At 34.9% G+C, this 27844-nt stretch overlaps 1 protein-coding gene across 1 annotated transcript; it reads left to right on the forward strand.

The window, feature by feature from the left end:
* Nucleotides 1-2894: 2894 nt before the first annotated feature.
* On the forward strand, nt 2895-27738 carry LOC126970696 (aromatic-L-amino-acid decarboxylase-like). The gene is made up of 10 exons (XM_050816785.1): nt 2895-3341; nt 5565-5616; nt 6490-6560; nt 7243-7479; nt 13194-13733; nt 13812-14001; nt 18858-18922; nt 19806-20023; nt 21121-21195; nt 27488-27738. The coding sequence occupies exons 1-10, from the start codon at nt 3027-3029 to the stop codon at nt 27591-27593; spliced, it is 1869 nt and encodes a 622-aa protein (XP_050672742.1). The 5' UTR covers nt 2895-3026; the 3' UTR covers nt 27594-27738.
* Nucleotides 27739-27844: the final 106 nt, after the last annotated feature.

A 27844-nucleotide genomic window follows, 5' to 3' on the forward strand; every position in this document is an offset into this window, starting at 1 on the left:
AATACTTTTAAGACTTGACTGACCACCGATCAACTTATAGTGCTTAACTATTAATTGTATCAAGTACTTTTACTTTTATTTGTAAAATTATAAGTTTCTAACGATTGTGAACAATTTTTTCTTTTATTAATTTAACTCTGTTGGTGTAGACTTAATTTAGCAATTGTACAAACCTCAGTGGTTTTTATTGCTTTGAAACCGCAATGTAAAATTTGTTTTTTATTAATAAATATATAAAAAAAAGGCGGACGACGTTTCTCTTCTAATACCAAACCTTAACCCACCAATAAATAATGACAAAATTGTAAAAGATGAAATCTTAACAATTATAAATTGGATGGAAAGAAACAAACTAAGTTCAAATATTGAAAAAACCAAAATAATTCAATTCAGTAACAAGAACACGAATCATAATATGTTTAAGAGTATAAGTTATCAAGGTAAATCAATTGAAGAAGTCCCTACTATAAAATTCCTTGGTATTAGTATAGATAAAAATTTAGACTGGAAAGCTCAAATAGAATCACTAGTTAAAGGGACGGTATAAATTTGTACAAATTATTTAAGTTTTCTTTAGTGTTAATTCCGCCAATATTTGTTTTGAAAACAATTCGACACGTGTACACGTGGCATCCTCAGGACGTGTTGTCTCGCCAAAATCTGGCACGAGACTCAGACCTAAAAAAAAATTCAAATTCCAAATTTCTATATTTGATATTAAAATATATACACAAAATTACTTAAATCTGCTTATTAAAGCAATTTACAATTAAGCCTTATATATGTAGGTATCAGAAAACTTATTTCTACAACCCTATCTACGTGTTGGGGGATAAAACTTTATTATGCTTAAAAACTAATACATGAGGTTTGTGGGGGGGGGGGGGGGGGGGGGGATCCAGGAAACTGGGAAAACCTGGCTATTTGCTAGAAAGAATATATCAAAAGAAACTGCAATCGTTGCCTATCATGGCTATATAGCGTCTATAATAAGGTATGGTATCTTACTATGGGGAAACTCCACAAATATAAACAAAATATTACTGGCTCAGAAGAGATGTATAAGAGCTGTGGCTGGTATAGGGCCCTTCGATAGCTGCAGACCTCTATTTTTAATTTTAAACATACTGACTGTAACCGAAATTTACGTACTAGAGGCTAGCTTATTTGTTAAGAAAAATTCAAAACTATTCACTCGGATTGGCGACTGTTCTTTGTTTTCTGTTTTCCATCGCGTGATCCTACGAGACTTCGAGTACCCCACTTTGTACCAAAAAAACTGTCATGCTATGTGTGTAGAAATATTTAATAAATTACCAAAAGAGAATAAGAGAGGAGACAGTGTTAAATAGATTTAAATTTAAATTATTAACACTATTAAAAAACAAACGAAGTGGTAACTGGCATCAATACTATTTCTGCCAATTATATTATTTTTTGTTGCGATTATTTTTACTATATTATCTCTTAGCATTTTATTTATTATTCTAAATGTGTATTATAGGGACTTTTAGTAGGCTTTACGTTGATTAAATTAAATGTAGCAGTAATTATTGATTGTGTTAGATTTATAATATTGTGAAGTGGAACCACAACAATATTTGCATGTCTGTCAAGACGAAACATGTGCCTGCTCTTAAAATTGTAACAACTTTACTTGTGAATGTTTCTGGCAAATAAAGAACATGGTATACCATGGTCTCACGGGCCAAAAAACGTTTTTGGCATTCCGTGTAGGATTGGTATGCCATGTATGATTAAATAAATTGAAATACAAGTATAATGAGGTACCAGTGTGCTTAAATATATTCAACACGAGCTGTTAATTGTTCATGTTTATTTATATATGCGGCCCGCGAAATCGCCAACAGATATTTTTTAGATGACTCTTTGAACCTAATCCATAGAATAAATTTTATAAGCGTAAGATACTATTTGTACCATAGGCTATCTATATGTATCGACCGTGTAAATAATAAATATGCAGTTTGTGAAAAAGTGTTACTTTGAAGCAACAAATAGATTCTGTACTTTATGTACCTTGTCTACGCGCAGGAACAGTTGACTTACACGACGAGGTTGATTGCCCCAGGGGGCGGGGAAAGGCGGACGCGGATCGTAGTATATAAGATATTTCGATAAATCAAATGTCATTCATTCATATTCGCTTAATATTATAATTTACTAGCTGACCCAGCAAACATTGTATTGCCGATATTAAAATCGCAATACAAAAGTAACTGTTGATCGTAGATGGGTGAAAATCTGAATTTGTATGTATGTTTTAATGCTGACTCATAATCAAACAAATTAAAAAAAAAATTGGCGTGGACCACCCTTAACATTTAGGGGGACGAAAAATAGATGTTGTCCGATTCTCAGACCTACCCAATATGCACTCAAAATTTCATGAGAATCGGTCAAGCCGTTTCGAAGGAGTTTAACTACAAACACCGCGACATGAGAATTTTATATATTAGATATCGCACGATTCGTAATATACGCATTTAAATCAGTAATTGTTTAATTGAAAAAATCCAATAATTCAGTAAAATTAATAAACCACACAACCTATATAAACTAGTTCAATGGCCAAATTTATATAGATACAAAAATAAATCAAATTGTTTTATAAGATACAAATTTAATATTAATGAATTTCTTGATACTCACTTTTCAAGTGAAAATGCGTAATACATATCATGTATCTTTACCAAATAACTTAGCGATTACAAATTGGGATTAAAGACAGAAAAGAAAACGAGTTATGAGTGGTCTATGACTAACGAAAGTATTAATAAAGTAACATATATGTGTTCACCTAAAATGTAATGTTAACCATCCAATGACAAACTCGCTGAGAAGATCTCGGCGCATAAAACACATTGCGCATTTCTCACGCCTCTTCATTCTAAGACTCAGCTCGTGGCAGCTGAGTCTCTCTCCGACTTTCAACAACAGCAGGCCGCTCCAGATATCTCACAGAATACTTTCGACGAAATAAATACAAGTGAAAAGTATTCAAGATGGACACTGAAGAGTTCCGCGTTAGAGGCAAGGCGATGGTGGATTATATCTGCAAGTACATGAATACTCTGTCTACAAGAAGGGTGACTCCGTCTGTGGAGCCAGGCTATCTCCGCGATTGTCTGCCATCTGAAGCCCCAGTATACCCGGAGCCCTGGGACGATGTAATGCGAGATATTGAGAAGAAGATAATGCCTGGTGTCACACACTGGCAACATCCTCGTTTCCACGCCTATTTCCCAGCTGGCAATGGGTACCCATCAATTCTTGGTGACATGCTGTCCAGTGGTATCGGTTGCGTTGGATTTTCTTGGGTAAGTTGAATAATCTTGATATTCTTTTAACTCTAGAGTGTGTTAAAAACTTAGGATGGATATGACGATATCGCGATTTATACTACGCTTAACTATGGTGTCTTCATAATTGTGCATACAGGGTGGCCGAGAAGTTGACGTCCAAAGCTAAAATTTGATTTTGGCTCATTTTATTGGCCAATGTTCTAGGAAGTTTTTAAAAATAGTTAGAAGCCATAGCCATTTTTTTTTTGATACCTTGAACATTTTCATGAATTTAGCTGGAGCAGTTATCTTGAACTTACGACTCAATTTTAACCTAGTTCCGCATTGTCTAAACTCTAAACTATTCATAGTTTCTTATGTGTTATTGCAACTGTTGTTAATAATTATCATCAATAAAATTAACTCAAAGTGTTCAAAAAAATTAGAAAAAAGTCCTAAACCACAATTAGGTGAAAAAAGCGGATAAAAGGGAAAGAAAATTATTATCTCCTAAACTACGCAAAATCGTAGAACATACATAAGGGTGATTCGGATACTCATCACCTTCGGCTTTCAAATTTTAGCTTTGGACGTCAACATCTCGGCCACCTGTATATATAGACTAACCCGTCTTCTACAATTATTAATATAAAATTTGATAAACATTTAAATTGATCTTCAGAAGAGGCCAATTCGCGCTATTTTATAACCTATGTCCTATAGAATCTTTATGAGAAAAATTTAAGGAAATAAACATTTTAACTGTTGCATCTCATTCTCAATATATTCTTAATAATGTTCTGTTTGTTCATAAGTACATTAAAGAATTTGCTAGAAACCGCGTCAATCATTATGATCTGCGTTAATGAGGAACAAACATAAACTGCCTACTACGAATTAAGTCGAGTTAGTAAGTGTTTTATTGGGCGATGTATATGCTTTTCCAACATGATCCCAGAAAATTTTCAAAAACAATATGTTATAAATTTAAAAATAAATATTTAAAACGTTTGTGTGGTAAAGGTTATTATAACATTAATGATTTTCTTAATGATACCTCAGACTGAGAATAGAGCGAACGCCCTCAGGGTATTTCAATTAGAAACTTTATTCTACGATATTACATAAATTGTAACTAAATTAAACGAAAAAAAAGCCCGCTGAATTTCTTGCACCAGTTCTTCTCAGGTCTGAGACATACGATTTCGAATGGGTGGTAGTTTTTGACTTTCAATAAGTCAATTTAAATCCTATTTTGAATAAAATTATTTGAATTTGAATTTTAACGGCCTTTTATGCAACTGTTCATCCCTTATTTTATTCTCTAGAGGTGAAATTAAGAAAACCTTTAGTGCTCATGCTCACATCTGGAAATCTACTGGAATAGTTCAAATTTGTAGTCCCAGATGTATAAACTCTGTTATAATATTTTTTGTAAGGATATAAATAGATAATGTTTGTAAGGATCTCTCTTAGACCGGAACTAAATTTTGTTATATTATATGTAAATAAAATATAGGCAAAAGCATATACAATACAGCCAGAGCTTGAAATGGATTTAGTTCTAGTGTATTCTACTTATCACATACTAATAAATAATAGTTAAAAAAAACTAAAAAGCACGCTTTATATAAAATTCAACTAAAAAATAGAAAATAAATTTAAATTGAAAATAGTGTAAAAAAAAATATATTTTAGTGTAAAAAAAAGCGTGGAGTGTAAAAGAATTATTATTTTAATAATATCTTAAAAAGCACCCCACGCTTTTTTTACAATAAAATATTTTTTTTAGTGTAAAAAAAAGCGTGGGGTGTAGAAGAATTATTATTTTAACAATATCTTAAAAAGCACCCCACGCTTTTTTTACAATAAAATATTTTTTTTTACACTATTTTCAATTTAAATTTATTTTCTATTTTTTAGTTGAATTTTATATAAAGCGTGCTTTTTAGTTTTTTTTAACTATTATTTATTAGTATGTGATAAGTAGAATACACTAGAACTAAATCCATTTCAAGCTCTGGCTGTATTGTATATGCTTTTGCCTATATTTTATTTACATATAATATAACAAAATTTAGTTCCGGTCTAAGAGAGATCCTTACAAACATTATCTATTTATATCCTTATCCTTAAAAAAATGTTTTAATATTTTAAACAAATAGTCAAAAATCTTATCTTCTTATCTTACCTGTCTATAGTTCTTATGGCAAAAAAATAGCATTTTTGGAAGGTCCTAAAGTAATTTTATTATTGTAGGCTGCAAGCCCTGCGTGCACAGAACTGGAAATTATAATGCTGGACTGGATGGGTGAGTTATATATTTTAAGTAGATCACTCAAATTACTACTATTAATAATTAGAAACAATTTAGTTAAGACATGATAAATCGAATAAAAGGGAAACTTCCCTTATAAGAAGCGCTAATTAGTTTGCTCCGAATGGATGTAATGGAAATATAATTAACAAGAGATAGAGTTACATCTAAAATTTATTAAACGTTTACTTTTAAAGGTGTATTCAATTAATATACTTTGATGAAGTGAAGATTTATTATATATGGATATCTGTAAGAGAAAAATACCTTGGAAGCAGATTTATATAGAAATTCTACAAAATCAAAATCATGATACCTAGGAGACGAGCGTTATCGCCTAATTACACCTACTTGCATATGCATAGGATACGCATTAGATTATAAATATCATATGCTGTGTCCATATAATGTGCATACTCAGATGACATATTATATTAAACAGATCACGAATTTAAGCCCATTGAAATCTTAGTAACACAGTTTTAAGGGAATGAAATGACCGACTTGATACCGAACAAATTGTAGAAAAATAGTAGCTTTTATATTGTTAAAACTTCATTCATACAAGATTTAAAAATATTATTAAAACACATCCAAATCCAAAAACTGAAATGGCACAAGATCTGGAGATTAATATTGGAAACAGCTCGAAAAAAAGCGCTGACATATTGTTATGCATAAATATTCAAGTGTTATCCACACTACATCGAATTAAAAGTAATTCCAAAGTCCACTTTAATACAAGTTCTTAAAATATGATCGATAGCGTACTTTCGATTGGAATCGTTACTACCACGCATAATACACCTCATATATTTTGTGGAAGAAAGTGTAATTCAATATTGAAACAAATATTTTGTTTTTAAGGTAAAGCCATCGGTCTACCTTCGTCATTTCTGACTTCAGATGAAGACAGCAAGGGTGGGGGTGTAATCGAAGTAAGTTGTTAAATATAAGTGACGACCTGCTCGTCTCTCGCGTGTCTTAAGCCCGTGTATGCATGCCTATAAGGTACTCTATGGGTGTTTGAACCTAATAGCTTTTGATCCCGATTCCCTACCACAAGAAACCCATACTCAACGATTTGAAGCTTTTCTTTCAAGCCTTTTCCGACGATATGGGGATATTATTTATTTATGGGGTTCCGTACTTATTGTGGTTGCTAAGGAATAGAATTTCCAACGCCATCTTTGTGGTTTTTAATTATAATGTTTAGATAGATGTGTGAGCTGAAAATGACTTTGTTTTTCTGTATATATATGCCCATAGGATTCCTTTATACGTATAAGTTAGCTTATAAAATAGTTATATTACAACTACATAAACTTCATATATATCATGCGCATATTCGTAAATTACCAAATCTCATTTTGGCCACTTATTCTGAAATTTTGTCAACTGTGTTCCCTGTTTACTGATATGATCATCTATGTCTTTAGTTGTAGATATGATGTGACAAAGCAATATCACAAAGGTCTATTAATTATTTATCTCTTATACTTTTGATTATACGAAGAACTGTTTTACACTGATGAAAAATCAATCATGTCGGTGTACTCTACGGGTGAGTTATATACCTACCTATCGAAGGTAAATGCTTAATTTTTTTTTATTGTCCAGGGTTCTGCAAGTGAATGTATTCTTGTTGTAATGCTGGCAGCTCGTGCTGCAGCTATTAAGTATCTGAAGAAGAAATATCCAACAGTTGACGAAGGTCTTTTGCTGTCTCAGCTCATAGCGTACTGTTCCAAAGAAGCTCATTCATGTGTGGAGAAGGCGGCTATGATTTCGTTCGTGAAACTACGAATTCTACCACCAGATGAAGATGGAAGCTTAAGGGGCCCAACTCTGAAAGAGGTATATGTTTTTTTTCTTTTTTTTTTATATGAGAGGGGGCAAACGGGCAAGAGGCTCACGGGATGGGGAGAGGTGAGGCAACCGCCCATGGACATCCGCAACAACAGGTGTGTCAAGAAATGCGTTGCCGGCCTTTAAAAATGTTCCCAGTTTAATAATATAATATGTTTTTTTAATTGGTATCCCTCTTCGGATTAGCCTTTTGAGTCTTGTAAGTATTTTAAGAGAACGCCGACGGTTTAATATAACTACAAATTTTGATCCAAAACTTCGTACAAATATTGACGAAAATAATTAAATAAATAAAAATTAACTAACTGTAGATGCTGTTCGTCATAAGATTATGATTTAAAAAAAAAGTCAATACAGAAGATAGGCGAAATATAATCGGCCGGAAGCCAAGTAGTTAATTGAAATTGCTGGGGTAATATTCCGGAGGCGTCTGTGGCCCGCGTTTAATGACTTATCATTAATTATACAAATATCGAGGACCAGTAAATTAAAACAAACCTATATTTATGGGGTAGACTACGTTATTATGTGCATTTATCGTTGAGTATTGTAGATACTTTAATATAGTTCAAGACACCAATTGTAGAAGCCTCTAGCCTTTTTTCTTAAAAGTTTGTTACCTACTGAGTTTTATTTTTAACTAGCTGACCCGACAGACGTTGTTCTGTCAATATACGGTTCGAGAGATATGGTAAATGCGTCGGTGAGTGCGTGGGATCGTGACATACGCAAACCTTCCTTGAGCTCCTGACACGACAAACTATATATGCAAACCTTCCTAGAGCTTCAACGAATCTATTACAAAAGATTTCAATGAGATCGGTCGAATAGTTTAGGAGTTATTAGGGAACATACAAACATACATTATTTTTTATATATATAGAATAATAATGGCTATACCAATGTTTAAATTTTTTGTAATATCATAAATTCGTATTATAATGTTCAAAATATATAGTATCTACGTAGATGATTATATTTATACTAGCAGCGAAACCCGGCGTTGCTCGGGTTAAAATATATCGCATGTTCAATAGTATAAAAAATATTTGAGGATCCATTTTTTAACTCAGATAATATAAATTCTATCTTAGATATTGAGAGACTTAGACGACCATTAAACTTGCGGTGTGTAAAAAGTATATGAAATTAATTAACAAATTAAGTAATTGAAATAATTATAAGTATTATTATTATTAATTATAAGAAACACCTTAATAAATCGAAAATTTAAGTTTTATTTACATATTATATTCTACATATTACATATGACAAATACATTTACTACATATTATATTGAACATTCACACTTTATTTTTATTACATATTTTTTAAATTTCTGTTTACAAGACTTGCTTAAAGACTACATTTATAGTTTTATTATTGTCTGGACTGTAAATAAACAAATTTCGAGGTGATCCTACTCGTGAGCATGCAACGTATAATTGACCATGTGCAAAGCATGGTTTCTATAAGTTAACTGTCCACTTCAAATTTAAATTCAAATATTTTTATTCAAAATAGGATGTGAAATCACTTATTGAAAGTCAAAAAACTACCACCCATTCCAAAATGAATGCCTCAGGCCTGAGAAGAATGGGCGCAACAAACTCAGCGGGCTTTTTTTTTCATCAAAAATATGTTTTACAATTAAAGTAACATTCACAAAGTAACATTGTACAATTAAACTTATTATTTAATAGCCTGAGGGCGGTCGCTCCATTCCCAATCTGTGGTATCATTAAGAAAGTCATTTATGTTATAGTAACCTTTAGCACACAAACGTTTTTTAACAATTCTTTTGAATAACGTAATACTTTTGTTTTGAACATTCTCTGGGATCCTGTTGTAAAAGCATATACATCGCCCCACAAAAGACTTGTTAACTCGACACTGTATTGGAATGTTTGGACTAGTGCTTTGTTGATGGTCATGCTGTAAGCCAACTTCACCGGAAATTGTAAGCGTTTAACCATAAAGGGCAATCCATTTGATATTAAGAGTATTCGTGGTATAAATACTATTTGTCCTGTTTCTTTACCAGTCATTATACTGGCTTCGATGTTGTTATTTTGTAGCTGTTTGTTGCAGAGTCTCGTACCATTACATAATTTCGGCGAGTTCAGATTTCGTAGTAAAATAATTGGTGAACCAACTTTTAACTTAAGGCAGTGTAATGGCATTCCTGGAACATTAAGTGAATTTAAAAATTCAGTAGGGAAATTGACGCTTTCTTGTTCATCAGTCATTGTATCAATTGACATGTAAATTTTCTCTTATTATAAATCAGCCAAAATGTCATCGCTCATATATTCTCCATATGTGAGCGATGACAAATCCACCTTGTTCTGTTGATCGACATCTATATTTAGGATAATCGTGTTCGCCTATAAGTGTTTCATTCAAGAATGGCTTCGGATAACGTTTCGTGCACTTTTCTTCTTTCATACCCGGAGAATTTCTATTTAGTTCACCACATGAGCCATGAACCATGTTTTTTACGATTATACTATAAAGATCAGGATCTTCTTCCGGGTTTGGAAAGTCAGTCTTGATGATATCGTCTATTTGGTTCGGTTGAATTTTGTTTTGAAACCAAATTAATTTGTGAGAATGTGGCAGTCCTCGTTTCTGCCATTCAATTGAAAACATCAATAAATTTAATTTGTTTTTGACGGAAAACTCGGGCAACAATATCATGTCGATCGCTGGCCGTCTGCCCATATTGTAATTCTTATTTTATTTCCACCCATGAAGAATTACATGTAAATGTTATAAATAGATCTGGTCTGCCATGTTTTCTGACATAAGTTATCGCATCCTGAGCATATTCATGCATGTAACGTGGACTTCCAGTAAATGTTGATGGCAGGATGACAAATTTTCCCATATTAGCGACATTTCCATCATTTATCATTGCATCTCTCAAATGAATGTATTCCTCCGAACGTAACTTTCGTTGATTATGGCAAATAAGTTCTTATCTTTCCGTCTCATTATTAGCATACATATCTACAATAAACTGCTGAAATAACAGCCGGCAGTTTAAAATATGGTTATATTCACCATTTCTAGTCATAATTCGATAAGTTTAAAATTTTCATAGCTGATAGATAGACAGATAGCTTTTTTATTAGTTTCGGCACTTATAGCTGGATCAATTTGTTGAATATTGAAGCAATAACCATCCTCACCTTGCCAAAAAATTTGCGCATGTGTTGTTGAATAAAAGTATCACGACGACTACATTCCTTATCGACAATAACTACGGCAACTTCATTCGTTTGAGGTGCATTGAATCTTCTATTGTGTTGACTGGCTGGTCTTTTATCTGCTCGAATGACAGACAGAGAAGTCTTAAACACATTGATTAGTTATGATTATGAAGTATACGTTGTAATTTTTTAATAATATCTCGTTGTAGTCCCTGAAAGTTAGAGCAACGTTGATCAGTTTCAAGTTCATCGTTACCAAGAAAATATATTTGGAGAAATTTTGGAGTTTCATAAGACATCGGCAAAAGTGAGCCTAATCGGTGATAAATTTGGCCTTGAACCTTAAAAACCGGGCTGAAGTTTTCTTCTTGGCAAATTAATGTAGCTCCAAATGGAGTCATTTGGAAACAACAGTTGTATCGACGTATATTTTGTAGAAAATGATTGGAATTTGGTGCTTCTCCAGTCATATATACAAGTAATTGTGGTGTTGGTACATTTAATGTTGGTAAATTGACTTTGCCACTTGCACAGCACATACCAGCGGTTTCGCCTTTAAACTTCCGTGCATGACAATACTCGCATATCGTATCCATTTTTCCGATGACAGTATTTGGATGTTCACTGTATTGTTTTTTGCAATCATAATGGAACGCCTGAAGTTTTAAATTCTCAATGTTACGTGTAGCAGATCGTTTTTTGCGTAAAGTAGCCATTCTTTCTTTACTTTTTCTATTTTCCACATCACGTTGGTCAGTAGATTGACGAATTCTAAGTGTTCTCATTCGGTATCGCACTTCTTCATTAATATGCGTTCTTTCTTCTTCAGTTAAATATTCTCTATTTTTTTTACTCCTTTACGAATATTTGAAAGCCGTTTCTCTCTTTGTTCTTCCTTTTCAAGTTGACGTGCTACTTTTTCCTTTTAGAATCCGCTTGAGGTTTTGTAAATACGTTTTTACGCTTTCGCATTGTGTATATGCAATGTAATAAAGTTACACAAAATTAATCACTTGATTACTATTACGATAGCTAACGAACGCTTTAGAACATTCAGATAGTTCTGTCTTATTTGTCAAAATAACATGAATTTGTATAATAACTGTTTTCTGTCAAGTCCAATTGATCTTTACTCGACTCACGATCAAACTGACAAAAAGTCACTGAATTTCGGTTGATATATCCTAATATATCGAAATTTCTAGTACTCTGGTACTACTAGTACACTCTAGAATATTCAAATAGTTTGTTCTTTTTCATTTCACAAAACAACTAAAAATTTGTTTTACAACTGTTAACTGTCAATTTCAATTGATCTTTACTCGACTGCAAACACGATCAAACTGACAAAAAGTCACTTCAAATAGGTTTTTTTTGTTCATTTCACAAAATATTCATCTAGAATGTTGAAGAACATTCTAGAACGATCGAAGTAGTCTCGGTAATGAGCGCCCATCATGTACCTTTATAAAAAATAATAATAATAGTAAATCCGTTGTAGTAATATTCTGGAATGTTACTACAAAATCTAGAAAAGTTTAGAAATCCTTGATAAATTAATTGATTTCATAAATTTTAAGAACCTAGAACATTTCACACTAATTCAAACAGTTGCAGACATTTCGAATCTATCTCGATCATTCCAGAAATTTCTAGAACATTTTGGAACGTTCTAGTTCTAGATCGATTGTAACAGTTGAACACATTCTGGAGTTTTCTAGATAATTCCATAACTTTCCAGAAGTTCTCATGAGTTAGAAAAGAACAGATATATATTTATTCACATTTTTGCCACCCACGACCACTCACTTCCACCCACTGCGACCCAACTCCCTTACTTTCACCGTGAGACCAAGGGGTGTTTACCACCCCAACGGGAAGTTAATTCAAGTTGATGGTGATAGAGAAAACCCTGTCTTTACAAACGAACATTAGCATTTTATGTATATAATATAGAAATATAATAAAGATTTTACTATACGTAGCAGCTATACGTGAGCCCATTCTAGGATAGTTTCGTCTGGTTATCCTAACTTAAGGGATACTCTTTAACAAGTTTAGATGTATCTCATACCTTAATTTGAGGAAGTATTTTACTAAATATTGTACGTTTAAAGCAGTTAGCAAATGATAGAGGTTTTCATTTGTCATCACTGAAAATCTACAAGATAAATTTCAATTAAGCCTCCTGAGTTTTATTCCTTACACACTTGTCCCTGATCTAAAAAAAATAGCGATATCTTCATTCAATGTAAAATTATTAAAGTTATAACAAACATCGGTTTTTATAAGCACTACGTGCTCTGTCATGAACATTCTTCACGCTCACAACTTCATGCTGATGCTAGTGCAAAATATTATTAGAATAATTAAATCAATCTAGTCATTATATAATTATGTAATTATATTCGTAATCGAAATGACTTCTTATATTGTATAAGAGAAATGTAAATAAGATAAGATAAAAATCAAACTTATATATTTCAGGCAATGGAGCAAGATGTGAAATCTGGCTTCTTTCCATTTTTTGTATCAACAACGTTGGGAACGACCTCTTGCTGCTCGTTTGATAATCTGCCCGAGATTGGTCCAGTTGTGAAGAAGTTTCCATCTGTTTGGTTACACGTGGACGCTGCATATGCTGGCAGCTCCTTCCTGTGTCCCGAGAACAAACATCACCTTGCAGGAGTAGAATACGCGGACTCCTTCAACACCAATCCTAATAAAATGATGCTTACAGCTTTTGATTGTTCTCTGTTATGGGTAACTAATAAATATCTGTTGACATCAGCTCTAGTAGTGGACCCCCTTTATCTGCAGCACATCTATGATCATAAAGTCATTGACTACCGCCATTGGGGCATATCGTTGAGTCGACGTTTTCGGTCATTAAAACTCTGGTTCATGCTAAGGAGTTTCGGAATATCAGGACTTCAAAAGTACATACGTCTTCATTGCGATCTAGCAAAGTATTTTGAACAGCTAGTCAAGAAAGATAAAAGATTTGAAGTCTGCAATAATGTCATGGTAAGAATATAATATTTTGCTCAAACCAGAAAAAGTTGCTATAATATATTTTAGTATATAGTTAATTTTCTCTAACAGCTAGGCCTTGTATGCTTCCGTTTATTGGGAGGCCCGGAGGATCCGCCTCAGAAGGTAGATGAACTGAATAAGAAACTGCTCACAAATATTAATGCTTCTGGAAAGATCCACATGATACCGGCACTGCTGCGGGACCAATTTGTAATCCGTTTCTGTGTTATCAACCAACATGCAACTCAGGAGGATATGGGTAAGTAAAAATTTAAAAATTCCAGCTATTGCGCTATTATAATAAAACGAAATATGGTTCTCATAAAAACGCACCTAATTCGCTTCTCAAAATAGAAACATTTCCGATAGTTTGATAAAAAAGCAAAAAGATGATTTCTCCCAGCCAAATTCTAGGCTAAAGTATGGTCTAGTGTAAAGTAAAGAAAAAAAGGGTAGGGCCCGTTTCAATTGATCAATTCTGGCCGCTTTTCTTAACTTCGAGCTGGAGCTGCTCGGCGATAAAAGCTCATTACGAACATTGCCCATCTAATCCTACCATCGACACAGCATCACCTTATTGCGAGTACACAATCTTTTTCAAACGTTATTGTCGTAGGTACTTGATCCAATTTTTCATCACTAAATATCAATCTCTTTAAATACGGTATGGTTTCATTAGATCTCAATAAAGAATCGCAAATGAGCACACAGTTTTTTCAAATAAGTCCAAATTGTTTTGTGGTCAATTCACAGTTCTTAAGCTATGTCGTAACTTTTTTTAATGATAATATGGAACGAAACGCGCAGTACGTTCAGCTGATGGTACTGATACACCCTGCCCAATACAATGCAGTGCCGCTCATGATTCTTGAAAAACACAACAATTTTGTTCGGCACTAGAATTGCCCTCGTCACTTTGAGACATAACATTCTACCTCTCTGAGTTAAGTCTCATTTGCTCAGTAATTTCACTAACTACGGCGGCCTTCAGACCGAAACAAAATAATGCTATCACATTGCTTCACGGCAGAAAAAGGCGCCGTTGTGGTACCCATACATGTACGTGTGTTGAAAGTGAACTGCTGGACCGATTAGAATGAAATTTTCTGTGTGTGTTCTAGTGGATGGCGAGGCGGCTTAGGATTATTAACAATAGGATGGCTTAGATTCACAATTGACTCCTTAATGGCTGGACTGATTTTGATGATTTCTTTAAGAAAAGAAGAGTCCACTCTTAAAGAAATCACACTGAATTTGAGATTGGTTTAGATTCTCAATACAGTCGACATATAAACTCGTCAAAACAAGATAGGGCCCACGAATTTTTGTTTGAAAATAACTCAAGAAGCAATGATTAGCGAAATCAAGCATTTGGTTATGTTCTTCACATCTTTGTGCATCATTATTATTGTGTTGAGCGACTAATTGAGCGTTTGTTTCATGAGGGTAGATAAAAAAGTGTAGTGCACGAAAAACACAAAATTGCACAATTGCAATTCTCCTACGTATGTAATGGTGGCCATATACGCTACGAGAAATCGTTACGATTAGACTGTGCAGTTCGAACGGTACCGATAAATCACTACTTGTATGTTATAAAACTGTGCAGTTTTGTCTGATTTTTTAGCACTGTGCAGTTGAACGGAACAATACAAAAATTTCAATTGATTTATCGGAATCGGACGAACTGTGCCGACTGATCGAAACGTGTATGCGCTCGTTCCGTTTTCGTGTTCAGTTTTGTCGTCGATCGACATTCGGGTAGACGTGCGCACGCGTCATGGCGTCTCAAACTAATCGCGAATGGCTTGAAGAATTTATTGAGTTATATCGCAGTGAACCTTGTCTTTGGAATATTAAAGGCAAAGAGTATCACAATCGTGACTTAAAACGTTCAGCATATACTAAGCTGGTTGAAAAATTGAAAACAGTAGACCCTAGGGTTTACAAAGATGCTGTTGTAAAAAAAATAAACAACATTCGCTCTACTTACAAAAAAGAGCGTAAGAAGATCGCTGATTCAAAAAAATCAGGAGCAGGAACCCAAGAAGTGTATAAACCAAAACTATGGTATTACTCTATGTTGCTGTTTTTGGATGACCAAGAAGAACCAAGGCGTTCACGCTCTAATATGGACGACGAATCAACAGACAACGAGATAAGTCATTTGCGTGTTATTATACTGTGGTGCCAGCAGAGTAGAATAGCACTAATATGGTTATGTGAATATGATAAGTAAATCCGGCCATATTGAGAATGCTTCATAGTTATTTATATTATTACATGTATAAATAATAAATAAAAGTAAATAACTTTTTTTATCAAATCGTTTATTCTCAAAGAGTTAACGTATAAAATTATTCTGCCACGGAACGCTGCCTTCACTTGCAAAATATTCCATGTACTCTTCTCTGACTTTTTTTGCGGCAATCGAAGTATTACCAAGATTTCTTCGTTGCAAATTAACTATCGCTGAATTCATTGTATCATATCCTTGGGTTATTGACCCGTCATCAACATTTTCTACGTCGAAGCATTCTTGTTAACAGTCAGAACTTTCTGAAGTCTTCATTAAATAATTATGTAAAGCACAACTGGCCATCACGACAGACTCTATTTTTTTCGGATCAAGACTAATTTTTGTGTGAAAAGTTCTAAATCGAGATGCCAAGATCCCAAACGCATTTTCGACAATGCGTCTTGCTCGTGAAACGCGGTAATTTAGAACGGGTCACCTGTTGTTAAGTGATCACCGCCGCCCACAATCTCTTGGCCAATCCGCCGGCCTTTAAGGAAGGTGTACGCGCTTTTTTTGAATAGTGTCTTGCTTCTCGATAATTGGTGCTACCAAATTCAGTAGAAGTACGTATCGTGATCCATTCTTAGAAAATTATGCCAGTCTTTTGGAAAAAGCTTTAATTCCGCCAACAAATTGACATGAGAATGAACTCTTCTTTTCATTAGCCATTCTTTACACCAGATGCTACGATTTTTCCGCTTCACTTTTTTTTTCCTTCAGGGCGAATATTAATCCAATAATTGCTAAACCATCGTCCGTCGAAGCCATCACTGACATGTGTGCGTCGGCGCCGCTTATTGTACCGTCTGATCGCAACGATTTCTCGTAGCGTGTATAGCTTGTATGCCAGCTACGATAAACTGCACCGTTCGAACTGTACAGTCTGATCGCAACGATTTCTCGTAGCGTGTATAGCTTGTATGCCAGCTACGATAAACTGCACCGTTCGAACTGTACAGTCTGATCGTAACGATGTCTCGTAGCGTGTATAGCTTGTATGCCAGCTACGATAAACTGCACCGTTCGAACTGTACAGTCTGATCGCAACGATTTCTCGTAGCGTGTATAGCTTGTATGCCAGCTACGATAAACTGCACCGTTCGAACTGTACAGTCTGATCGCAACGATTTCTCGTAGCGTGTATAGCTTGTATGCCAGCTACGATAAACTGCACCGTTCGAACTGTACAGTCTGATCGTAACGATTTCTCGTAGCGTGTATAGCTTGTATGCCAGCTACGATAAACTGCACCGTTCGAACTGTACAGTCTGATCGCAACGATTTCTCGTAGCGTGTATAGCTTGTATGCCAGCTACGATAAACTGCACCGTTCGAACTGTACAGTCTGATCGCAACGATTTCTCGTAGCGTGTATAGCTTGTATGCCAGCTACGATAAACTGCACCGTTCGAACTGTACAGTCTGATCGCAACGATTTCTCGTAGCGTGTATAGCTTGTATGCCAGCTACGATAAACTGCACCGTTCGAACTGTACAGTCTGATCGCAACGATTTCTCGTAGCGTGTATAGCTTGTATGCCAGCTACGATAAACTGCACCGTTCGAACTGTACAGTCTGATCGCAACGATTTCTCGTAGCGTGTATAGCTTGTATGCCAGCTACGATAAACTGCACCGTTCGAACTGTACAGTCTGATCGTAACGATGTCTCGTAGCGTGTATAGCTTGTATGCCAGCTACGATAAACTGCACCGTTCGAACTGTACAGTCTGATCGCAACGATTTCTCGTAGCGTGTATAGCTTGTATGCCAGCTACGATAAACTGCACCGTTCGAACTGTACAGTCTGATCGCAACGATTTCTCGTAGCGTGTATAGCTTGTATGCCAGCTACGATAAACTGCACCGTTCGAACTGTACAGTCTGATCGCAACGATTTCTCGTAGCGTGTATAGCTTGTATGCCAGCTACGATAAACTGCACCGTTCGAACTGTACAGTCTGATCGCAACGATTTCTCGTAGCGTGTATAGCTTGTATGCCAGCTACGATAAACTGCACCGTTCGAACTGTACAGTCTGATCGCAACGATTTCTCGTAGCGTGTATAGCTTGTATGCCAGCTACGATAAACTGCACCGTTCGAACTGTACAGTCTGATCGCAACGATTTCTCGTAGCGTGTATAGCTTGTATGCCAGCTACGATAAACTGCACCGTTCGAACTGTACAGTCTGATCGCAACGATTTCTCGTAGCGTGTATAGCTTGTATGCCAGCTACGATAAACTGCACCGTTCGAACTGTACAGTCTGATCGCAACGATTTCTCGTAGCGTGTATAGCTTGTATGCCAGCTACGATAAACTGCACCGTTCGAACTGTACAGTCTGATCGTAACGATGTCTCGTAGCGTGTATAGCTTGTATGCCAGCTACGATAAACTGCACCGTTCGAACTGTACAGTCTGATCGCAACGATTTCTCGTAGCGTGTATAGCTTGTATGCCAGCTACGATAAACTGCACCGTTCGAACTGTACAGTCTGATCGCAACGATTTCTCGTAGCGTGTATAGCTTGTATGCCAGCTACGATAAACTGCACCGTTCGAACTGTACAGTCTGATCGTAACGATTTCTCGTAGGGTATATGGCCACCATTAGTGATCTGCTCCTAACGTCTGGACCGATTTTTTAAATTTAATACGTCTGTCGGGTTTATTAAATGTATCGCTGTCCTTCAGCCATATAACAACCTAGTTTGGGGCAAGATGCGTTATATTACTTGGTCTTTGATTGTCATCCGACAACAAGTATTTCTATTTTTGATGCGTTGTGTATTTTCTTTTCAATTTTATCAGATGCGGCTTGGGAAGTGATTGGAGACTATGCAACTGAATTGGTTGAAGGCCCAGATAAAGAAAGAGTAAGTGACTATAGGCTATATGACTCGAGCTATTAAATAATAAGTTCAATAGTACAATAATATTGCTTTGTAAACATATTTTTTTAAGAAAAAAAAGCCTGCTGAATTTGTTACGCCCATGCTTGTCAGGTCTGAGGCATTCTTTTTGGAATGGGTGGTAGTTTTGAATTTTAATAAGTAATGACAGATCCTATTTTGAATAAAAATATCTGAATTTGAATTATGTATGAAACCAATGAAACACGTTGAAATGTGTTTTTGTTGCAATGTAATTAATGACTGAATTATTAAATTCTTATAAATTATTTATTTCCTCACTATTCGATTATCATTAAAAAATCCTTCAAAGAATCGGACATGTTTAAACCACACAATTTCCATTCTATACTATTCAATAGGTTAATAACGTACGCCTTTTTCTTGGCTCAGAAATAAAAACAAAATACAAAATACAGTTTTTATTTTTTTTAAGTCATATGCCCCACTTCTGGGATTATTATTAAATTTAATATTTACCAAAATCTATGGACGATGCGGCACTCGAACCCGCGTCAATTGGGTTCGGAGAGTTGAACAAGACACACCAGTATTTACAGACGATGCGTCACTCAGACGGTTGGCTCAGTTTGTAAGAGCGCTTGGACGGAGCATCGTCCATAAATTTTCGTGCAAATTAAATTCGTATCAAACACAAGCTACTTGAGATGATTAAAAGTGAAACTGTAGGAATACTGTTCATAAGATGTGCTTTGAAAACAATTCTTTGTTTATTAAGTTTTGTCAAATTATATTAATCAACCATTGAAGTCTAAAATCAGCAGTTTTATAATATATATAAGATATTATAAAACAATGTAATAAAATAAAAACTGTCCTATTTCAGGAACTGAATGACGATCGCACGCTCCGATCTCGCGCTGCTTTGGCTCACAAGCGTTCGTTCTTCGTGCGAATGGTCAGCGACCCGAAGATCTACAATCCAACGATTAACAAGAGTCCACCACCACAGCCGCAGACTCCAAACTCTCCGCCGCCAGTGGTGCTCACACCTCCTGGAACTCTGTCAGATCCCGGGTCGTCTGAACTGGCTCTGTCGACACCGTTAGTAATTCGTAAAACAAATATAATTAAACTTATGTCATATAATATGTTAAAAATTAAATCAGGAACGCACTTGGATATTATTAATTAATTAGTACTCGAGCAGGTAAAAGTAAAGTGTTTTATCGCGCCCGTGAAATACTACGCCCAAGTAGGCGGTCAGTCTCGAACAGCCAACTCGAGCCAGTCTGGAACAATGTGTGACGTTGACGTGCCACATGTTCTGTTAAACTTTGCTAATAATTGAATCTAAAATGCCGGGTTGTGTAGTAAAACTTTGTAAAAATAATAATACAAGAAATAAGAAGGACACTGATATCAGTACGTATTTTATATTTTATTAATTTCAATGTAAAATAACACGAAGCGTATGGTACAAAATGTGAAAGATGCCATTGAGTTTCAAGATGCCACACGCGCACAATCATCTAATAGTTGCCCGTAATAAAAAAGCTATTGGTCTTAGCTAGTGCGGTATCTAGTTGAAACGCAGCGGAGACCAATCCTTAATCTAAGTTCTGAACAGAATATTTTTATTTAAAAAAAAAAAAAGACATACCTCTAATTTTTAATTTATGTTAACGCAATATATGGTAAGCAAATAAGAATTGAATGTAATTATTGATCTGTTTCTTAAACTTTGTAGCTAATAGTTAACCAGAGGTTTTTGCACAGTATCTCACCGGTATTACTGTGTGGGGGGACACTGCTGCGTTGTTATAGGGCAGGGTCAATGTCCATCAGATCTCAACATCTCCCCCGTCTTGTCACTATATCTCATTGAAAAATATGATTGAATTGATTATGTATAATATGTTGAAAAGTTATATAAGTACATATATTATATAGTGGCTATCTTATGATATTTGTACCTCAAATGGATATATTTTGGGGGTCATCTTAATTTGTTTACCTCTGTTATGCAAATGCACCTCTAACAAATGTTCTTATATTAAGTTGACCGTAGAAGTAGACGTCAAAGTTAACCTAGTTTTAGTTATACGTAATATTAATAACTATTGAGTAATCATTTCGCTGCAAAATCGTTATTGTATCTGGTTGTGTTCAATAATAACTCTCTCTGTGTTTGCTTACAGGAAGTCATGGATAAGCTGGCCACTTGCATTTTTCTTTCAAAGTGCAGATCATGACACAAACGACTTGCCGTTGAGGTAACAAACGTTTTATGATATTTAAATAAGGAAAACAAAAGTGATTTAAATATATTGATAGAGAATTTTCAAGATAAGCTTCAATCTAACTAATAAATAATTGAAACGATTCAGCTTTTAAATATCTAAAATTGTTATCGATTATATTATAACCATAACATAAGTAACTTAAATAACCAGTGGGTGATTCTTTTAAATAGGTGCTAGCGAGATAGGTACCATAACGGCGCTTAACTGAAATTTAAACACTTTCACACAAAAAAATTATATATTAAAAAAACATAATTTTATCAGCCTACGCACCCAAATTCCTACTCGTATATACCTACTATAACTCACATACTTTCTGCACTTGTATCGAAATGTAGTATTATAAGATTAATCGTAGTAAGTTTGGTATTTGAGGCGAAAGGTAATAAATTTCTCATATAATTAGCTATTCAAAAAAAATGGCGGATATCTTTTAATTAACTTCGATAGTATAATAATTTATTTCTACTTATTCATCCGCCCGTCTACCATATTTATTATTATTGCAATTTCACATATAGATATGTGAAATGAGGAGAAATTAAATGATAAGAAATTTCGAAAATCCATTATTTGATGTTATAAAATGGAAATTAACAACTTAGAACAAAGACTTGTACTTGTCAAAAATTGTAAACAAAAAATCTAAATTAAATTACTTTTCATGTTATTGTGACAGTATGTATTTCTCTTTGTGTTTCGCTAAGCAACCACGCGCTTTTGTTGATCTATTTCTGCCACCCAGTAAGGGTCGAGACCAGTGGTGGATTTACACTAGGGGCAGTTGGGGCAAGTGCCCAGGGCGGCAAATTTTTTAGGGCGGCAAAGTGAAAAATATTTTTGTTAGTTTTATCAGGATTGCTCAATATAATTAATTAATTCTGTTAATTAATAATTTTTGGTTTAATTGATAACAAAAGAAATTCAATTTATCCATTATTTGTAAATTATAATTTTGGCACGTTTAGTAAAAATTAATATATAAACGATTTATAATTTTTTTTTTTCGTCTTTCGTTGCCCGTACCGAGCAGACGTGTTGCGTGAACTTATTAAATTCTATTTTCTTGATTTGCTATATTCAAAACTACCTTCAAACTTACCTGCGCCTTCGCATACACTGCAAACTCGTGCCTACGTAAGAAGGTGCGTTTACATTTATCTTGCTGGAACAGGTTCTCAATCCCAGCCAAACCTATCTACTCTCTCTGATAATGACTCTAATATCACCCAAAGAAGAACACAAAAAATTCAAAAAAGGAAGCAACCAGATGATCGCAGCTGTGACTGTGCTGTTGACATACCAACCCTGAAAGGAGAAATAACAAATCTCACTAAAATACTTGGGGAATTTATGTGCGGCAGTCGCCAATCTACGGCGAAAATGTCCGACAGTATATCAGACCTTAAGAGTGAAGTAAAAAGTATGAAGGAATCTCAGGAAACAAATATGAGCACAATTAACAATAACGTGACTGATGTTAAAGCGCAAATTATAGAAATGAATACATCAATAACTAATCTATCCAAAGAACAGAACCAATTGAAGTCCAGTCTTCTGAAACTTGAGAAAAGAGTAGATATTGGTGAGAAAAAACTCGAAATTTTGGAAAATGACATTAGCAAACTTAGCGTTTCTTCAATACCATCTACAAGTCACACTGGATCTCAGCCACTGGTAAATGAAGAGTTACTCATGGAATTTCAAGAACGTATTAGAAGACAGAGGAACTTAATTCTCGTTGGAGTGGCTGAGCAAAAATGTAAAAATGCTGAAGAGCGACATACTAGAGATGAATTTGATGTGATGAAAATACTTAAAGCTTTTCAAGACATACCTACCCCTATAAAAATTCACCGCATTGGAAAGTACAGTGAGTCAAAAAATCGTGGAATAAAGATCTCTTTTAGTAACGAAGAAACTGTCAAACGACTACTACGCTCAAAAGATAAACTGCCAATGGGTATTAAAATGTATTCGGGTAATTCTCCTAACCAGCAGAAACTGTTGAATAACCTGCGAGACGAGCTAAATCGCCGCACTGGAGAGGGTGAGAATAACCTTACTATTAAATATGTTAAAGGGATACCGAAAATTATCTCCACTGCACCAAAAAACTAGTACAGACACCCTACTCATGCATTAAGAAGAGCATTAATTACCAAATTATTTGTAACTATTCTGAAGTGAATAACACTAAATCCTGCCTAAACTTTCTATATCTTAATGCAAGAAGTATTTGTAACAAATTCAATGAACTAGCCTGCATAATAAGATCAATCCCTAAAACTACTCATGTAATACTACTGGCTAAAAAGTGGATTAAAACAGAAGAACAAGCCAATAAGTTTCAACTTCCTAACTATACACACTATTATAACCTACGGACAGACAAAACGGGAGGTGGAGTTTCAGCTTATATACATAATGACCTAAAACATACCCTAACTGAAACACGGTATGTAGGAGGAAACAACTACCTTTGGGTAAAATTAGAAAAGTATGCACTAAACGTGGGAATTATTTACAATCCAGGTGACACAAACTTTCATGAATTCATGGACATTTTGGAATCACAGCTTCATCAATACAGCAGGTCATTAATCTTCGGAGATTTTAATATTGATCTCTTAGAGAAAAGCAAGAAAAAGCAGAACTATATAAATTTACTAAATGCAGCAGGTTATAAACTTTTGAACAAAGTAAATCAAGAACATTATACCCGTGGAACTTCAACAAAGAAATCAATATTGGACCATGTAGGCACAAATTTACAACGTGATACCTACAACCTTGCCCTGATTGACTCGTCTTTTTCAGACCATAGGCAAATTCACCTTACTTTAAAAAAGTATAACCCACCCCGCAAAAGTCGAGTTACATATGAAGCTATAAATTATGAGAAGCTTTACCAAGAGATGGTTAATTTTCAAAGTGAAAACATTGAAAATTTTAACAAATTGCAATCTAAACTAAAGTCATTGATTGAAAAAAGTAAAGAAACAAAAATTAAAATATTAAATCAACCTAAAGCAGACTGGATTAACAAGAAATTCTGAGTGCGATTAATCAGCGAAATGAATGTTGGTCAAAACTTCAGGAAGATCCAAATAATAAATTATTGCAGAGTAAGGCTAAAATGGAAAGGGACAAAACAGCTAGACTAATAAAGAAAACAAAAGATGCCTACTACTTCAATAAATTCATTTACCATATCAAAGACCCAAAAAAAAACATGGAATCTTATTGATTGCCTTTCCAACAACAAACTAAAATCAAGTTGTGCTCCCTCAAAACTAGTAATTAATTCAAGGGAAATCTCTGACGTCCATGAAATATGCAATACGTTTAACAATTATTTTGCTACTATAGGGTCAATATTAGCTAACCAAATTCCGGCCCAGGTCCATAATAATCATACCACTGCCCACCCAAACGATACCTCAAATAACTCAAAAAAACTCTCAGATATAAGCCCCTCCACTGTAGATGAAATTACAAGGATAATTGACAATTTGGACCCAAATTCCAGCACTGGTATTGATGGTATCAGTACTAAGGCCCTAAAATGTATAAAAAACCTTATAGCTCCAGTTCTTACCGAATGCATCAACAAAGTTTTCGAGGGAGGACGATTCCCAGACTCACTTAAGGTAGCCAAAGTCAGTCCCATTCACAAATCTGGCTCCAAAACTGATCCCGGCAACTATAGACCAATCTCTGTGCTCCCAGTACTATCTAAAGTAGTAGAAAAAATATTGCACAACCGTCTTGAATCTTATATGGAATCAATACAATACATTACAGAGCGCCAATTCGGTTTCAGACCAAAAAGTAATACTGTAGCTGCGACCGTTGACTTAGTGACAAAAGTGAGACAAAATATTGACAGTAAAAACATTGTGTTGGGCATATTTGTTGATTTAAAGAAGGCGTTTGACACAGTAAGTCATTCAATCCTTGTAACTAAACTTCAGAACATAGGAATAACCGGCAATGCATTTAAAGTTTTCCAATCGTACCTCAGTCATCGACAACAGATTGTAAAAATTGGCGACTACAAAAGTGAACCCCTTCCAGTTAGTTTTGGTGTACCACAGGGATCAATCCTGGGGCCCCTACTCTTCTCAATTTATATAAATGATATCGTTAATTTAGGATTACATGGTCATATAACCTTGTATGCAGATGACACCTGTCTTTTCTATTTTGGGGCTTCCATCAATGACATTACCCAACATGCGCAAAAGGATCTTAATGTTCTTTCCAATTGGTTACAATCAAATCTACTTACAATTAATGGTACAAAGACTTCTTATATTATCTTTAGTGCGAAGAACAAACCAATACCTCCGTATAAACCCTTAAAAGTAAATGATGTTCCCTTAACAGAAAAGCACGTTGAGAAATATTTGGGATTACTATTGGACAGTAAACTGACATGGGGCGCCCATATTGAATATGTTAAAAAGAAAGTCTCTTCTCTGCTGGGTTCACTTCGTGGCATAGTTCGTTCGATACCCCGCAAAGTTAGAATACTTATCTATAATTCATTAGTTAAATCACACCTTACATATCTAATTGAAATATGGGGCAGTGCTCAAAAAACCAAGTTAGCTGAATTGCAAACAATACAAAATAGACTCATAAAAATGTTATTCCATTTCGCTTATTTAACACCTACCTCTAAAATATACAAACAAACTAACCTCATGAACATAAAACAACTTTACACATACCATACATGTATACTGATACAAAAAATTCTACATAATTCCATCCATACATCAATCTTACTCACCCAAACTAAACATGCGTCTAAACGCAGCACGAGACGAGCCAGCTACTTGATACTACCTAAGACAAGAACAAATTACGGCAAGCGTATGTTTATTTACGAGGGCGCACAACTTTTTAATAGTCTACCTTCATCTCCCAAAAAGATTAGGTCACTAAAAACATTTAAACGTGAGTTATCAGACTATATTGTTTCAAAGTTTTTATAAAACACATGTCTGAAATTGTTTGTTATGTGACAGTGCCCTGTAAAAGTGTATAATCTTAAATTTTGTGAAGAAGAATAAGTACTATAATGTGTAATATGTATGTACTGAACATCTAAAGAACGGCGGATAAATTATTACATCATATTTTTATGTTCTCATGTAAGTGACAATATTATGTTTTTAATGAGAAATAAATATCTTTAAACGTATTTAATCAATTTATTTCCTAGGAGATTTAAAATAATAATGTTTTTTTTGGAATTAAAGAATTTATTTTTGTTGAAAAATTTTCTGCAATAAATTAGTTATTTTAGTTTTGAAAAATAAAATATATGAACTATAAGTTTATGTAAAATTCCATTATCCGTATTGGGGCGGATTTTTTTCCGGTGCCCAAGGGCGGCATTAAGGTTAAATCCGACCCTGGTCGAGACACATTCATCGACGGCGTTCAACGCTTTGTCCATACAAAAAGAGCGCAAAGTATTAAACGAACGTACGTATCCTTTCGCTTCAGCGAACCAACGCGCTCCGGTGCATCCAGAACATCAGCGACGGCGGCGTAGACGATCGAAAAAAACCGACTTAGCTAGGTTTAATAATTGGCATATTTCGTATTTTCACGCAAAAGATTGCCGCGTAATGCTCTTGTACCCTTTTGGTGTTATAAGAGAGTATTGGCGGGTTTAGTTTGAGTAATCTGTTTCAATTCGGTGGCTTTAATATGCTCGCAAAAAATTGTTATGATAGCTATCAATTTATTATTCAAACAAAACAAATCTTATAACTATATTTACAATACTATGACTACATAAAATTAAAACTATCATTACGTGGAAGCGTACCTAAAATACTGGCAGCATTTCCGCGTTGAATAGCTAGGCTGATCCGTTGACCGAGATAGCTGCCAGCGCTTGGGTTTCCAGTAGCCTTATTGAGGCGCGAAGATAGTATTTTGAACATTCTCCGCGCCTCTGGGTCCCACGGGCCAAGTGTCTCGACACCAAACGGCACAAAGATGTATGACTCGCTGAGGCCAACATATTTGCGACACTTGCTGTCTTCGGCAGTCGAAGCAGCAGCCCCAGCAGCAACTGACATAACTTGGACATGAGAAGGAGCCAGAGTGTCGACGCAAGTAGCGTCCCACACCGGCGCCCTTCCCCGTGCCCAAGCCACCAGCGTCATTCCATCAGGAAATAAAAAATATATAAATTAAAAAATAAATAATACAGATTGTATTTTTTTCACTGCAGATTCCGTCATTTGGACACCACAGTTAGTCTGAAAAGTCCCAACCACGGCCAAGGGCATGGACGTCGCTCTTCGTCCCCATCTGCTTCACCTGAACGAAGATCGTGATCTCCTTCCACTCAATAATTTATTATTATATTATATTTATGATCTGCATACTATATAACATTGTTATGAGAATCGATTTTGATTATTATGCTAAAATCAATTACTACTCCTAATAATGATTAATAAAGGCTTCTAAATGTACGAATTTATGTTATTTATTTAATTAATATTTAAGTAACTCATAATGCCTGAGCGATGACAAAACTATTCAGCTTACAAACGGTTTACTTTACGTATTTCTGCCAAACAAA

The sequence above is a fragment of the Leptidea sinapis genome, chromosome 21 (assembly GCF_905404315.1).
Source record: "Leptidea sinapis chromosome 21, ilLepSina1.1, whole genome shotgun sequence".
Taxonomy (NCBI): Eukaryota; Metazoa; Arthropoda; class Insecta; order Lepidoptera; family Pieridae; genus Leptidea; species Leptidea sinapis.

Coding starts and splice junctions, on each gene's coding strand:
- LOC126970696 (XM_050816785.1), top strand. CDS start 3,027: ATGGACACTGAAGAGTTCCGCGTTAGAGGCAAGGCGATGGTGGATTAT. Junction 13,734..13,811: donor AAGTCTGCAATAATGTCATG/GTAAGAATATAA, acceptor TTTCTCTAACAG/CTAGGCCTTGTATGCTTCCG. Junction 18,923..19,805: donor AAGGCCCAGATAAAGAAAGA/GTAAGTGACTAT, acceptor GTCCTATTTCAG/GAACTGAATGACGATCGCAC.